Source organism: Lactuca sativa, chromosome 3, assembly GCF_002870075.4.
Source record: "Lactuca sativa cultivar Salinas chromosome 3, Lsat_Salinas_v11, whole genome shotgun sequence".
Taxonomy (NCBI): domain Eukaryota; kingdom Viridiplantae; phylum Streptophyta; class Magnoliopsida; order Asterales; family Asteraceae; genus Lactuca; species Lactuca sativa.
The window spans coordinates 72,538,347-72,555,939 of NC_056625.2; the positions used below are offsets into that span (position 1 = coordinate 72,538,347).

Below are 17,593 nucleotides of genomic sequence, written 5' to 3' on the forward strand. Positions count from 1 at the left end.
TTCTCCAGTTGCAAAATGGTAACTATTAGGATTATAACTACTCTTTTTTATCGGAATTGGTTGTTGTTTCAACTTTATATTAACAATGTTTTTCTATATGATGATCTTAAGGAAGATGTTTATATGAGTTTACCCCTTAGAGATCATACTAAGGTAGATAATTAAGTTTGTAAGCTTTTAAAACCATTATATGGGCTTAAACAAGCCCCACAGAATTGAAATGAAAAGATTTGTGTATCTTTATTTGAGTTTGGGTGTGTTCAAAGTGTTAATGATTTTTCTTTAATTTTTAAATCGGAAAATGATTATGTTTTTGTTTTGCTGGTTTATGTTAATGACATCATTTTGACTGGTAATAATTTGGAAGAAATAAATTAGTTAAAAAAAATTTAAAAACAAATTTTTTGATAAAGGATCTAGGAAAGTTAAAAAAAATAGATGTTGAAGTTTTTGATATTAATAATGGGATTTGTTTATCTCAAATAAAATATTGTTTTGAATTACTACATGAGTTGTTGGGATGCAAGCCTCTTAAATCTCCTTTAGATTCCAATGTTGTGATTAAAGTTTAAAGGTGATGGAATTGATAAATATGATTCTTCTTTACAAAATATAACCTTGTTTTATAAGTTAATTGGGAAGCTTATTTACTTGACAATTACAAGACCTCAATTACAAGACCTGATATTTCATATACAAGTTAAGTATTGAGTCAATTTATGCATAATCCCCGGAATCTCATTTGAATATTGCTTTAAAATTACTTCGTTACTTAACGTCTAATCCTAGGAATGGTATTTATGTGGTTAAATCTGCTTGTGTTTCTTTAAAAAAAATTTGTGGATGCTTGTTGGAAAAAAATGTTTGGTTTCTAGGTGTTATGTAATAGGTTATATTGTGTTTTTGGGAAGTACTTTAATTTCATCTAAGATTAAGAAACATGAAATTGTTTCTTATTCTTCCACTAAATCATAGTATCGTGCTCTAGGAACTGTGTATTGTGAGATAATTTGGATTTAAAAAAATTTGTGTGATCTTGGAATAAAGGATTTGATTCATGCTCCAATTTTTTGTGATAGTGAATCAGTTATAAAATTGGTGTTAAATCCTATATTCCATGAAAAAAAACATTTACGTTAGATACCCACTTTATAAGAGACTAAGTTTTAAAAGGGATTGTTTGAGTTTTAAAAGCTGATTCAAATCATAATGTAGCCTTAGGGTCCGTGCAACATGATAATTTTTGCAGCCGTATGCATCGTATAGATCCATTTCAAAAAAAAAATGTTGGTTTTCCGATGATTAGTTTGAGGGGGTGGCTATTGAGAATAGTTGTATAAGTTCGAACTTATCATTGGGAAATTCGTAGTATATCCTTTTTCAGTATCCTTCGTTTGTTATATTTTTTACATTCATGGGTATATGTTGTATATACTGGAAATATGTTGTGTGAATAATATTTGCAGGAGGACTATTATTGTATTTACTAGAATACTTCTGGATCGTGGCTAACTAAAGGAGAAAGTGGTATAATGACACGCGAGTTTTATCCATTTATTAGTCGGGTGGTGCTTACCCGGGTTTGAACCGATTCATGTACTCGTAGTATATATTTTTTTGTGTGTTTATGTGTGTGTAAATTCATTTGTACACGATTATTTTACACACACACACACTCTAAAGTGTCTCTCTTAATTAGAGGTGGCAAAAATTGACACGCCACGAAACCCGACACGAAATAAACGGGTTTGGGTAAGATATTTCAACCCGTTTAAATAAACGGGTTGACACGACACGACACGAAAATTAAATGGGTAAGGTTAGGGTTGAGAGTTTCAACTCGAATATGACTCAAAAATGACCCGTTTATTTATATGCACGTTTTTTGAATTGTTTAAATAATCTAGAAAGATACAAAACCAAAACCATAAACAAAAGAAAACCTTCGAATTGAATTGTTTTGTAATGTTGAAATGACTTAGCTGTCTAGATCAAGACTGCATTTCAGTTTTTCCATTCTCTCCCAAACTACCCAGTCTCTTTCACCACTCTCACATCCTCATGACCTTGTCATCCGCCTCCCCAACTCTCACTCTTTTAGTTTTGTCATCTAAACTTGCTATGACTTCATCTATTCTACCTCCAAACTATAAGTTTTTCCTTTCCGCCTACCCAACTCCTACTCTTTCAACATGCTCTTTCTTTTAACCTCACATGACACGACATATTTCAAGGTATAGCCCTAACTCGAAACCCGACACAAACTCAACACGAAAATAAACGGGTTGACACGACACGACACGTTAATTAAGTGGGTCGGGTTAGGGTCGTGCAATTTTAACCCATTTAGTGTTTCGACACGACATGAACCTGACATGACACGACACGATTGCCACCTCTACTCTCAATCGTCTTCTAGGGTTTCTAACATGTTTAGGGTTTATTCATCTATTAGATTTATGTATTCATATCTAGGTTAGATGTGAGTAGATTAGTTGAGAATTGTAGTAAGGATTGTTGTATTGAGAGCAGAGTGTTTTTGTATTGAGGTTGTTATGTAAGTATCTTTCAAATGTAAGTATCTTTTAGACCAACTGGTTCTTAATAAAATATAAGAACTGTTGATGTTGTGTAAATTCATGTTTGTTATTGTGTTACATTTCTTTAGAATAACAAAAATCTATCAATGATTCCAAATAGATAAATGAAACCCACCAACCAAAATCTAAAACACCCGGTCCTAAAAATCAAGTACAACCCAAAACGAATATGGAAACAAATAGTATGTGAACAAACAATAACAACGTTTAGTGTACATGGAATAATAAGAAAACAACAAACAAATAAAGTTGAGATGCAGGCATATAATTAGGTTCAACAGTTGGGCCATGTATCCATGGAGAGATAGTAACATGTATAGTAATCAATAAACATGAATTACAAATACTTACAGGTATACGAATGAAGATCCAAATCAAAAATATCTTTAACAAAATAGGCATTGGATAGAAATGGGAAGAATTGGTTCTTAAATGAGCAAACATATCTATTAAAGGCCCCTTGGTCACAAATTTCGATGTGGTCACGACAATATTGTCGTGGAAATTATGTACACCACATTGCAACTTGTGAGGATCTCGTGAGCAAATCACCAAACCCGACTAAGCCAAACACAAATGGATTATGTCTTGGTTGATGCAAGAACAATGTCATTTTAGGAAGCCATGAGCATGTCACTACGACATGAAAGTTGTTGGCATCTCGCTAGGCACTCACTAATAGCTATCGTATGTTTTTTCTCTGATGCGTTGAATGAACTGTGTTCATAAGTGTATTACTTATCAAACAAATAATAACATAAAGAAAACCATAACGTGATTATAAACAAATATCCATTTGCAAATTAACATGTTCTCTGCAAATACAATGGAGTCTCACCCCCTGATCATCAAACGGATAATGTTTATAGAATGTTAGATTCACAGAGACAAAAGTTGTGTAGTAGAGAAGGTAACACACCAATTGGTCTTGTTAGATTAGACACAATGGACAACTTCCATCGTGTAACATTATGATATGTTCGATAGACAACCTTTCATCGTATCATGTAAATGTAAATAGGAGTGACTCATACTTGTCCCTTTTAATTCCCGGAACCAATCTATGGACGAAGTCATACCATCCACCATTCCTAAAATGATTTACAATTTTACATAACACATTAAGTAAATCCCAAAATATATTAAATCGGATAACATATACAATCTACCATAACATAGTTATAAAGCTAACTCTATTAATTAAATAAACCAATATAACATCTTTGAAATAACAACCTTTTCAATAGATGGTGTTGCGCATCTCATAGCATACAATCAACATTTCTACATGCATAATTGAACCAACCATGTTAAATGTAGTGTCTAGTCATATTCACACTTCTATTATTATTGTTGAAATTTCACACCAATATTATATGAATAATGCTAGTGTTTGTGATGCACAAGTTGTACGATGCAAGTTTATGTTAAACAGATTATAAATTTTAAATTTAGAACAATACATTTTAAACAAGTTGTCTGATTTACCAAAATGCCTGTATATTATGTATTTATTTTCATTAAAAAAAATTTAATGTAAAATAAACCCGATAGTATAAATGCATAATAATCATTTTACATAAAATTTGGTATTAATGATACCAAATTTATAATTAAATTTTGTAGTGGGTACCTTCCGACACATTTTCTATACTTCCATGGGTTTCTTTTATCATTTGGTTCCACTTATTCACAAAAATATCACCTTAATGACAAATATCACCTTAATGACCGTAAAAACGGGTTCATACTTCATATCATTTCACGATAACCACTAAAATTTATTAACTTAAAAACAATCACTAACACTGCGAACTATTTAAAGCAAGCTAGCAATATGTAGATTCCCGGGTTATTATTTATTAACCTCCATATGTTTTCGTAAGCACAATTTATTCTTTACGAATATATTTACGTCCAATCGGTTACAAAATCAGCCCTTGAATGAGCTCAATAAGTACTCAGTTAATTCTAAATATATAGTAGGTGACTAGATGTTGAGGAAGGAGTAAAACCAGTACAATACAATAAATATTGCCAAAACTTCCATAAACAATGTTTGTCAGAAAAGTCATGAAGATTTTAATATAACATGCAGTACAAGAAAAATTCTAAAGAGCTATGAAAAGTTACTATGAAATTAAAATCCGTTGCTATTTTACTACGGAATATGCTACGGAAGGACTTGTCGTAGCTATTTTGCTACGTAAATGGTTACGGAATTGCATTATGTAGCTAAATCTTAAATAGCTACGTAAAGTTGTTACGGGATTTAAATTCATAGTTATTTTACTACGGAATATGTTACAAAATGGTTGGTTGTAACGAATTGGGTACGGAATTGCATTCCGTAGCTAAATCTTGAATAGTTGCTACGGAATTAAAATTCGTAGCTAGTTTACTATCAATATTGCTACAAGTTTTTTGGTTGTAGTTAGTTCTCTACGAAACTTGTTACAAAATTCATGTATGTAGCTAGTTGGCTACATAATTGGCTACGAAATAAAAATACGTAGCTAGTTAGCTATGGAATTGAGATCCGTAGTTATTTAGCTAGGAAAATTTGCTACAAAGTAAAATTGTGTAGCTAATCTATTATGAAACTTGTTACAAAAAGGTGAATTTACAAAATAACTACGAAATCAAAATCCGTAGGTATTTGGCTACGAAAAATTCTGTAGTAAAGTAGTTACGAAATATGATTCCGTAGCAAAATATAAAAGATTATTGGAAAAAAATATACTGAAAATACACAATTATCTTTGAAAACTCAACAACAAAAATAAATTATTATTTTTAATTATTTTGAAAATTTAATTAGAATACAATTTCTACATTATAAATATTTTAGCTGTAATTTTTAGATTTTGATGACATATATTTTCTAATTTTCTTATAACGTAAAAAAATGGTTTAATGAATTGCACTTGAGCCATATGTTTCAATGTTTTATTAAGGGCAAATTAGTAAATCCACTTAACCCAAATATACTTCATCCCCAAATTAGAGGTATCCCGTTCAAACCCATCGCCGATCCGATTGCATCTCTTCCTCTCTCAACATGCCGCCGCCGTTGCTCAGCCACCCATCATGTCGGTCGTTGCTGCTCACAACATTCCGATTTCAAGAGGTATTTTTGCTGATGTGTTCTATCATGGTATTTTTTGCATAGATTCTGTGGGAGGTCGTTGTTTGTTTGTTTGTTGTTGTTCACGAAGATTTTATTTGAAGATTCTAAATGCCTTTCTGTGAAATTGGTTTCATTGATTCTATTCCTCTTCCATGAGTCTATGAGTCTACTCCGGAATCAGTGATTATGTCGAGGCAAATGCCTCTGCATTGTACAGAATGGTAATATCTTTGGGAATTAGTGATTCTTGATTGAGTCTTGACTGATTGGACATGTGAAAGATCAATGTCTAACAAGTGATGAAGTGAGCTCTAACTGATCAGAGATGAAATTCAAATTCTGCAACATTGATGACCTTGATAATTTGAATTCTGAGAAGCTATTGAAGAACTTTTCAAATGATATTTGGTTTCCCTTATGCTTAGAAACAATGTTGTGGTTGGTTACTAGCATATGAAAAAAATGCACGTATTGGATATATATAGCTTAGAAACGGTATTTGACTTTTCAAATCTCTTGTGACTGTAATCATTCATGTCCCAAGTATTGTAGGTTCTTTATCCAAGTATTTTTGATGGTTGAAAGCTTATTTTATTTCCTTATTTTTATTAGTTTATTTTAGATTTTTAGATCTTCTTATCATTAATGCATTGTAATTTATTTATTTTTCTTTATTATGGATCATACCGGGTGCTTGTTATGTTGCATGAGATATTTTGTAGGTTTTTCGGTGCTTGTTGCGGTTGCGGGTTGATTGGAGACGGGCTTAGTGGGCTCCCGAGGCATTATTGGGCATGGCGGAATCAAAGAAGAAGAATTGGGCTTTGAAATTTATTGGCTTGGATTATTTGGGCTTGTGAAGATGGATCATAAATTTCTAATTTTGGGCTTGGAGCATCCATTTGGTGGCTAAATGATGATTGGTGCATTTCAAATTACATGGACAAGGGGGGGGGGGGACCAAAGGAATCTTTGGTAGTGGAAGGGTGGAGTGGCTTGGTGGACCAATGGCAACACAGCAACATTTGCGCGGGTGGAATTTTCGCCGCGCGGGTACCCGCGTAACTGCCTAGTTTGGGCATTTTGGTCATTTGGCTCACCATAACTCTTAGGGATAAGATCTAGAGGCTCATTCACGTATTTCCTCCATTGGAGACCTGCAAGAGGCGATTTTGGGAGCTAGAAACCATTTCCTTTCATATTTCCAAATCTTAGGTAGTTTCTTTATGCAATTAGATTATTGTTCTTGTTACTTTGTTGTCATGAGTGGCTAATACTCTTATTTGGTTAACTTTGGCTGAAAACCAATGAATGTTTGTGGGTTTTGAAGGATTTATGTTGATTATCAATTTATTCCATGTTTATGATTCTAGTTTGCAATTCTTATGCTTAACTGATGCTTTGATCATGAGCTTAGTATTTGATTGCGCAATGGTGGATTTATTTCATTGATTTTGAATTGGATCATTGAATTTATCTAGAACAAAGGCTTTATGATGGTAGAAATCATCTCTAGTTTATGAATCATAACTCCTTTATGGATGTGTAAGCATTTGACATCCTCTAGGAATTGGGGATTCCTTCATTCTTATGGCTAATTGATTTCTTGGCATTAATTGCTTCAATTGACCCTTGATCTTAATTAAGAAGGTGTGTTGTGGGCTTCCCCAACCTCCATACTACCTATGAGGAATCTTGGCATATTATGCTTCATGATTGCTATAACCAATTTGGGATGAAGGATAAGCTTTGTATTAGATCCTAATGATAAACACACAAATGTTCATTGTGTTGAATTGCCTTAGCTAACCAATTATTTCCAACCTTTGAGCATCTCATCAACTTGCTTAATTGCAAGGTTTTTAGTTATTCAAGTATTTTAGTTTACAAGTAATCAAACCCCCCCCCCCCTTTTAGTTTAATTGTAGTTAATTAGTTTAATTTCACTAGTTCTATTGAATTGCATTGGTGATTGAATACAATCATTTCCCCGAGGATCGGTACCCCTTTTTACCATTATATTACGTTTATTTAGCAATCAAAGGGTGTAATTTGCTTGGTGGGTTTGACATCCCATCAAGTTTTGGCGTCGTTGCCACGGACATTGGTTGTTGTTATTTGATTATTTATGCCTAGGTCTACAAGAACCGGTGAACTACTCTACAATCCGGAAATTGAAAGAGAAGCAAAAAGGTTGAAAAAGTTAGCCAAACAAGCAAAGCAACAACAACTAGTTCAAGTTTCTTCCTCTTCAAGTGATACCGATACCGAGCCGAATTCTCCAATTGTTGGTCATTCCTTTGAAGACATTCCGTTTGAAAACCACATAGCCATGAATCACATTCCACCTCACAATCCCAATGCAAACCCAATCAATCAAGATGCTAATACCCCACCCCATCAACCAAGACAACAACCACAAGAACCTCTCATTGATATGCCACCTTGGAATCAAGCCCATCCTCAAAACCAACCCAATTATCAACCACCACAATCGCAAAACCAAAACTTCCACCAAAACAATCAACCTCAAAACAATGCTTTTCAAGTTCAACAAGTACATTACCCAAATCAACCCAATTACCAACACCCTCAAATGTACCAAAACCCAATGTACCCACAATAACAACCTCCTTACAACCAATACCCTAACTACCAACCTTATCCACCACCAATCTACAATCCCCAACAATACCCATATCCACCTTACCATCAACCACCCAATTACTTGCAACAATATCCCAATCACCCCTTTCCATCCAATCCTCTTCAAGAGTTGATACACCTCTTGCTATTGTTTATCCCGCAAACCGCCGAGGAATTGAATTGAAGTCAAGTTTCATACATCAACTTACCAAGTTCCATGGTTTGGATAGAGAAGATCCTCAAAGGCATTTGAAGTCCTTTCACATGATATGTGTTAGCATGTTGCCCGACAATGTGACATTGGATGATTTCAAGTTAACCACATTCCCGCTCACCTTGGAATATAAAGCTAGAGAGTGGTTATTCAACTTACCACCGGGATCTATTCACACATGGGAAGAGTTACTCAAGGCCTTCAATAGCAAATTCTATCCCACCTCCCGCATTTCAAGTCAAAGAAGTGACATTTTGGGGATTTGTCAAGGGGAAAATGAAACATTTCATGATTTTTGGGAGCGCTTCAACAATTTGTGTACAAGTTGTCCTCAACACAATATACCCGAACAACTACTTCTTCAACAATTTTATGAGGGTATGAATGAAAAAGATCGGAGGATGATTGATGCTTCAAGTGGTGGTGACATCTTCAACAAAACCCCTCACGAGATCTGATTACTTTTTGGTACCATTTCTCAAAATCAAAGGAATTTTGGGACTCGAAATGACATGAAGAGAAATTCTACACAAGTGGTTGGTGAAGTTAGCAACACTCAACACTTGGAATCAAAGCTCTTGGATTTGACGAATGTGTTAAGTCAAATGGTGGTGGGAAGTGGTCAACAATTGATGGTATGTGGTATTTGTGCAATGACGGGCCATTATACGGATAAGTTTCCCACACTTGGAAGTGAACCAGAAGATGTGAATGCAATGGGCGGATATCAAGATCAACCAAGACCCATGGGATTTCAAAACAATTTCAACCCAAATTGGAGGAATAACCAAAACAACCCTTATCCACCAAAGCAAAATCCACCAAATCTTTTGATGAGACCTCAACATCCACAATACCCCTCTCAAAAACCTCCATATCCACAAACTTCTTATAACTCTCCAAATTACCAACAACCTCCACAACAAGGCCAATCAAGTGGTAACCATCAAATGAGCCTTTAAGAACTCGTTACTTCTCTTGCTCAAAGCCAAAGCCAGTTTCAACAAGAGACCAAGCATACCTTCTCAAACATTCAAGCACAAATCGGAGACTTGGCCACCGCTCTCAACAAGATGGAACAAAGGGGAAAACTTCCATCTCAAACCGAGAAGAACCCCAATGTGAGTGCAATAACTTTAAGAAGGGGGAAAACACTCGGAGAAAGCAACCCTAAAAGAGTTTCAAGAGAAGAAGAAGATGAAGTCATCATGGTTGAACCTTCAAAAGTTGTAGCTCCCCCAAAGGAACCGGTTGTGCCAAACGTTGATCAACCCGACTCTTCCAACAAACCCATCAAACCATTGGTCATACCACCTCCCTTCCCCTCCCGGTTAGCCTTTTCCATGAAGATAGAGGAAGAAAATGAATTATTTGAAACTTTTCGCAAGGTCCAAATCAACATTCCACTATTGAATGCCATTAAGCAAATTCCAAGTTATGCAAAATTCCTCAAGGATTTATGCACCAAGAAGAGAAAACTCAAGGCAAATGAAAAGATTCAAGTCAATGCAAATGTGTCTGCAGTTATCCAAAAGAAGTTACCTCCCAAATGCAAGGGTCCGGGAATATTTTCTATCCCTTGTACCATTGGTGATTTGCATGTCGAAAGTGCTATGTTAGATCTTGGAGCCTCGATCAATGTGATGCCATATTCGGTTTTTCAATCTCTCAATGTTGGACCTTTGGAAGAAACTGGAGTAATCATTCAATTAGCAGACAAGTCAAGTGTGTCTCCAAGAGGAGTGTTGGAGGATGTGTTAGTACAAGTTAATCAACTTGTTTTTTCGGCGGATTTTTATGTCATTGATCTTGAAGAGAAGACTCCTTCCAAATCATCTATGATCCTCCTTCGAATACCTTTCATGCATACCGCTCACACAATCATTGATGTCCATAAAGGAAAGATAACTATGGAGTTTGATGGAGAAACCATTCACTTCAACATCTTTGAAGGAATGAGGTACCCTAGTAACATTTCTCCATTGTATTGGGTTGATGTGCTTGAGCCAATAAACAGGATAAGCCCTAATGTATGCACAAACAAGGTAATCATGGAATATGATTGTAATCCTAAGAGGGAACCTCAAAGAAGATTGGATCCTCCAATGATGGAAGTGGTCAAGAAGAAGATAATTAAAATGTTCAAAAGGTTCAAAGAGAAGAAAATGGCATTTCATGACAAGCACATAACCCAAAAACACTTTATTCCGGGTCAAAAAGTTCTTCTTTATCATTCACGCTTAAAGCTATTCCTGGGAAAATTGCGATCTCGATGACATGGACCTTTTATTGTTATAAAAGTGTTTGATCCTAGTGTGGTTGAAATCAAGAGTTTGGAAACAAACCAAATCTTCAAAGTGAATGGGCACCATTTGAAACTATTTTATGAAGGCTTTGACACGGGAGAATTCGACAACGTAACAATGGAAACACCGATTTAGGAAGGTTGACGGAAGCGGGACTATGTCTTGGCAAAGACGTTAAATAAATGCATTGTGAATAAATAATCTCCGCTTGAAGTTTTGGATGTTTCTAAACTTGAAGTTGGCCTAAAAATAAGCATATAGAAGTCTTCCAATGATTTTGGTGAAGTTTGAAAAATTCCAAAAATTTGACTTTTGCGCGGGTGCCTGCGCAGACTTTGCGCGACCGACCCCAGCCGCGCAGGTCCTGAGTTCCAAATTACACCAACATGGGGTGCTCTCTGATTGTTGCGCGCGGGTGCCCGCGCAGCCGTTGCGCGATTGACCCCCAGCCGCGCAGATTCCGAGTTCCAAATTACCCCAACATGGGATGTATTCTGACATGTGCGCGCGGCTGCCCCCCACCCGCGTAAAGTTTGCGAGGGTACCCGCGCAAATATGTAATTTCGTAAGAAAATTTCGAGCCATTTCATATGCGTCCTTTGCGCGACCAAGCTTTCATCCATGTGTATTTAGGCGGCCAAGAACTCCATCCAAGCATCATTATGCGACCCATGTGTTGCTTCCATACCGTCCTCGCGGGCCTCCTCCACCTTGATCCCGGTATGATCCTTCCTTACTCTCATCCTAAGCATTGAGGAAAATGCTTAATTTTAAGCTTGGGGTGAGGTAATCTAATCTTTTATTTTTATTGCATTTAGGTTGTATATAGTTGCATTTAGAGTTAGTCATTTAGGTCACTCATAAAAATTGCATAAAAAATTCAAAAATATTGCATATTTTCTTTCTTTCTTTTCTAATTTTCATACTTTTTAGATGCATTCTAGTTTAAGTTCATGCATTTTTGTTCTCTCTTGTCTTCTTATCCCTACAGGTACCATAACGCCGAGTCATAAGTATTGAATCATAGATTGGTCCCGGGTCTTGATATGGAATTCCTTGTATTTTATAAATGGGACACGTTTTGAGCCTCACGGACCACTTTGAGACCGCTTGTGTGGGGGTCAGATACAAGTAGCTTGATTGGGTCTAGGTGCGGAGGGATGTGGTTGGTCATGCCAATGTGTGCGAGCAAAGACTAGCCCAGTAAGGTATTTTGAAGACATTGAAGATATTGAAGACTCGCATCTTGGTTTTGGAGGGAGTACCCCTTAGTACTCCCGAGTCTTGTCCGAGCCTTGCTTAGTTAGATTCTCAGCACCTTTTTAGGATAGGTTATCATTTTTCTAGGGGTCTAGAGTAGATAGTTAGATAGATTTTGTTTATCACACCTTGCATTGAGGTGCTTGATGAACTTTGAAGTGGGTCCCCCAATTCACATCTTTTGGGACCAAGTCTTTTCGGTAACACCTATTTTTGAGTCATTCCCCACCCTTTTTAGTTGATCTTGGCACATTGTCAATGATCATTAGGTGTTCATATCAGCCTCTATCTATCACTCAATTTTCACTATTGGAGTCCTATGTTACTTGGTGAAATTCCTTAGACCTTCCAAGAAGCAACACAAAAAATTGAAGAAATTTGAAAAAGTGAAGACAATAAGAGCCTCTAAAAGATGATTCAAGAAAAGCAACAAAAACAAGAAGAAAAATGAAGAAAAAGAGCAACACAAAAAGAAGAACAAGGTTCCAAGTTCAAGACTTATGTTATATATCTAGTTTGCAAAAAAAAAAAAAGTCAAGCAGAAAATGTGATTGAAGATCCAATAACAGAAGTTCAAGATTGAAGATTTAGGTTGTTAGGTTTAAATTTAGGTTAAGTAGAGTTTTTATTATTTTATTTTATTTTTTGATTTTTGGTGAGAAAAAGGCCCCGACGATGAGACGGTAGACTGTAAAGGACAGTACAAGGGAGAAGCCTCTGAAACCGAATGTTTGCCCGGAGGTCGTGCTGCAAAACCCTATTTCGTTATTATACACTTTGGCCTGAAAAATATAGGAATCATAGTGTGTGAAGAGGCGCCTTTCCTTCGTGCACTATGGTCTACATTGGTGATTTAAAGTTCCCCCACTGGGCACATCACAGTTTCCTTTGTCTTGCACACCGTGACTGCATCCAGTCGTGATCTATTCGCCCATCAAGTGGTTAAGAATGTGGTTTATGGTTCTAAAGCGGGGAACATTTTGAAGATGCGTAGGGTCCATTGAAGGACTAATTCTGACCATGTTGACTGATGTTGACCAAGTTCTATGGTATCTTTCTTTTTTCCTTTTTAGATAGTTCATCCCGAGCTCATTTTTAGTCTTGTTATAACTTGAGGACAAGTTAGGTTTAAGCTTGGGGTGATTTGATAGCTTATTTTATTTCCTTATTTTTATTAGTTTATTTTAGATTTTTAGATCTTCTTATCATTAATGCATTGTAATTTATTTATTTTTCTTTATTATGGATCATACCGGGTGCTTGTTATGTTGCATGAGATATTTTGTAGGTTTTTCGGTGCTTGTTGCGGTTGCGGGTTGATTGGAGACGGGCTTAGTGGGCTCCCGAGGCATTATTGGGCTTGGCGGAATCAAAGAAGAAGAATTGGGCTTTGAAAGTTATTGGCTTGGATTATTTGGGCTTGTGAAGATGGATCATAAATTTCTAATTTTGGGCTTGGAGCATCCATTTGGTGGCTAAATGATGATTGGTGCATTTCAAATTACATGGACAAGGGGGGGACCAAAGGAATCTTTGGTAGTGGAAGGGTGGAGTGGCTTGGTAGACCAATGGCAACAAAGCAACATTTGCGCGGGTGGAATTTTCGTCGCGTGGGTACCCGCACAACTGCCCAGTTTGGGCATTTTGGTCATTTGGCTCACCATAACTCTTAGGGATCAGATCTAGAGGCTTATTCACATTTTTCCTCCATTTGAGACCTGCAAGAGGCGATTTTGGGAGCTAGAAACCATTTCCTTTCATATTTCCAAATCTTAGGTAGTTTCTTTATGCAATTAGATTATTGTTCTTGTTACTTTGTTGTCATGAGTGGCTAATACTCTTATTTGGTTGACTTTGGCTGAAAACCAATGAATGTTTGTGGGTTTTGAAGGATTTATGTTGATTATCAATTTATTCCATGTTTATGATTCTAGTTTGCAATCTTATGCTTAATTGATGCTTTGATCATGAGCTTAGTATTTGATTGAGCGATGGTTGATTTATTTCATTGATTTTGAATTGGATCATCGAATTTATCTAGAACAAAGGCTTTATGATGGTAGAAATCATCTCTAGTTTATGAATCATAACTCCTTTATGGATGTGTAAGCATTTGACATCCTCTAGGAATTGGGGATTCCTTTATTCTTATGGCTAATTGATTTCTTGGGATTAATTGCTTCATTTGACCCTTGATCTTAATTAAGAAGGTGTGTTGTGGGCTTCCCCAACCTCCATACTACCTATGAGGAATCTTGGCATATTATGCTTCATGATTGCTATAACCAATTTGGGATGAAGGATAAGCTTTGTATTAGATCCTAATGATAAACACACAAATGTTCATTGTGTTGAATTGCCTTAGTTAACCAATTATTTCCAACCTGTGAGCATCTCATCAACTTGCTTAATTGCAAGGTTTTTAGTTATTCAAGTATTTTAGTTGTCAAGTAATCAACCCCCCCCCCCCCCCTTTTAGTTTAATTGTAGTTAATTAGTTTAATTTCATTAGTTCTATTGAATTGCATTGGTGATTGAATACAACCATTTCCCCGAGGATCGATACCCTTTTTTACCATTATATTACGTTTATTTAGCAATCAAAGGGTGTAATTTGCTTGGTGGGTTTGACATCCCATCAATGGTTTGTTTTAATATTTGCTTGCTAAACTAGACTTTGACTCACTCAGGTGTGTGAACTTGCCTTTTCGTTGTTAGTAATTAGGTGTGTGAACTCAGGTCTGCAAGTCATATGCTGCTCTGAATGATTTTTTTGCTACCTTTAATGGTCTTCTTTGATTTAGTGATGTCTCCAAACTGGAATATTTTGCTAACCAATTGATGATTTTGTTTGATTTTTTGCAACTGTAGTTAAGGCTCCATCACACACAGATAGGGGTGGCAAATCGGGTCATCGTGTCATGTTTCTGTTTGACACGACACGACACGACAATGTTTTTGTAACACGAGCACGACACGACACGATGTCGTGTTTTTTTAATTACCACGAAAACGAACCAATTAAAAAACGACAAACACAAAACGACAGGACAAAGATAACATAATATAACAATTAGTTTATTTAATTAATATTTAATCATACATAACACGAAAAACACAAGAAACACGAAAAACACGACAAATAAATGTTAAATCGTGTCAATTTCGTGTTGAATTTTGAACACGAACACGACACGACACGACATCGTGTTTTTTACTCTTGACAGCAACACGACACGAACACGAATTCGAATTTCAATTTCGTCCCAATTTCGTTTCATGTCGTGTATTTTTTCGTGTCGTGTCAACAATTGCCACCCCTACACGCAGACATCTGGAAGAAACATACAAAGTAAATTTTATTACATAAGATTACATTATATACTAGTATTTTCTCTAAAAAGCACTTTTAAATCTAATTCTTACATGTTTCTTCTTCAATTTTCATCTTCAAGGTGCCAAGTGGTCCAATAAGGCAACATATTATTATTATTATTATTAGTTTTCATGACAAATGTTATATAACTAAAAAGAAAAACAAGATTGAAGCTAATAGAAAAACATGAATAGTTTGAGTTTTCTTCATACTGCTTCTGTTATTGATATTCCTTTTAATTTTTGTGTTCGTTTTAATGTTGTCCCATTCAATATATCTTTCTGTCTTATTAGATTCGATTGGAATGGAATCATATAGGACTGGAATGTAATCATGTGAACATGGGTTGAATGGCTGCAAATGAATGGGGTGGAATGGCTGGAAGGGAATCATGTGAATAAGGGTGTAATCTGATACAAATATGGTTGTATGAGTGTTTGATGCATTTTTTCATTATTGAATTTTAAGTCCATGTGGCCAAATGCATGACACTATGAATTTGATGCAGTTTTTTCATTATTAAATTTCGTTTTTATAATGTAAACGTGTTTCTTAAAAATGGATATATTTTTAATATTAAATTTAATGTGTATCTATGAAAAATGTTCAATATTAATATTTTTTTATTTGATTAAATGAGGATATCTACATATCAAAACCAAAATGTCATATGTTCATTTGATTCATAAATAGGACAAATTCAAGAAACACCAATGTTCATTTAAATATCATGCAATAATTCTTTTTTTCATGTTAATCATTCCAATTGGTTGAATTTTATCGAGAACTAAAAAAAAAATTATTGATAGCACAAAACGACAAACACAAAAAGAAAAAAAAAGAAAAAAAAGATAACCTCAAGTATTTTCTATATGATTACGTAAACATGTGAATCAAGAATTATCTATCTTCCTTATATAATTATATCATAGTAACTAATAATTGATTATAGTGATCTCAAATATATATGATATTGATGTTTGTATTTATAATTTTTAACTCTGAGCATATTCTGTTTGTTCCTACTTTGACATATTTATTAAAAAGATTTATACTACTAAAATAAATTCTAATCAATTTTAAATTTGAACAAATATATTTTCACATTAAAAGTCAATATAAAAGAAATTTCTATTTGTTGATATTAAAAGAAAAATCTTCAAAAATCCTTAATGTTTTTTTTTAATATTTGTAATTGTATTTTTTTTTAATTTTAAAAAATAGAAAACACACAGTACGATAATGGTTTAAAATTAAATCCTTTCACTTATTGATTTACTAATAATACAAGTAAAGGGCATATCTTGCTAGGGTAAAAAAACATGCAATATTCAATTGGAAGGTACCATTGGGCAGTATTCAATTAGAAGGTTCAAACTGCAGAAAATTGAGAAATAAGTACTCTCAGTAAGGGCAAATAGGTCAAATTATCGATCAAATTATCCCGATCAAAGTGCAGAAGATTGTCGATCTCATGACCTGTCCTGCCGATCGCATCTCTCCCTCTCTCAACCTGCCACCATTACTCAGCCTCCCCATCACGTCTGGATTATTTTCTCGGCTGGACTTTTTCTCTTTACTCATTATTTTGACCTAATTCCATATTCCTCATTCCTCATTTTCCCCCAATCTCCACTTACACCATTATCGATCAGACTTCACTCTATAAGGAGCTCCTCTTACTCTCGTTTGCTTTGTCGTTCGCCGCCTGCTCCATCAATCGGTAGATTTTTCTCGATCTTCTTCGTCCATACGAGGTAACATTCTTCTCTGTTATGTATAATTTCAATTTTTTATGAATTTTATGAATTTGTTAAAATACAGTTGAATCTGATTATCCTTTTAATTCTTTGAAGAAGCACATCAACTGTAGTTTCTCACCACCAGTTAACTTGAATCTGATTATCCTTTTATTTCTCTTTGATTCTATGATATCTATATACATATAAGCTTGATCGAGAGTTAAATTCGGGTTTTGGTGGCTTCATTTCATGAATAGATAACATAGTATTTCAGGGACTTAGGACTTATGGTTTTCCATAACAACCTCCTCTATGATAT

At 35.1% G+C, this 17,593-nt stretch overlaps 2 protein-coding genes across 2 annotated transcripts; both read left to right on the forward strand.

The window, feature by feature from the left end:
• Positions 1-7,858: 7,858 nt before the first annotated feature.
• LOC128132776 (uncharacterized) lies at positions 7,859-8,356 on the forward strand. The gene has a single exon (XM_052769723.1). The coding sequence runs from the start codon at positions 7,859-7,861 to the stop codon at positions 8,354-8,356; it is 498 nt and encodes a 165-aa protein (XP_052625683.1).
• A 1,307-nt stretch (positions 8,357-9,663) lies between these two features.
• On the forward strand, positions 9,664-10,866 carry LOC128132777 (uncharacterized). The gene has a single exon (XM_052769724.1). It carries the CDS (start codon positions 9,664-9,666, stop codon positions 10,864-10,866), a length of 1,203 nt encoding a protein of 400 aa, XP_052625684.1.
• Positions 10,867-17,593: the final 6,727 nt, after the last annotated feature.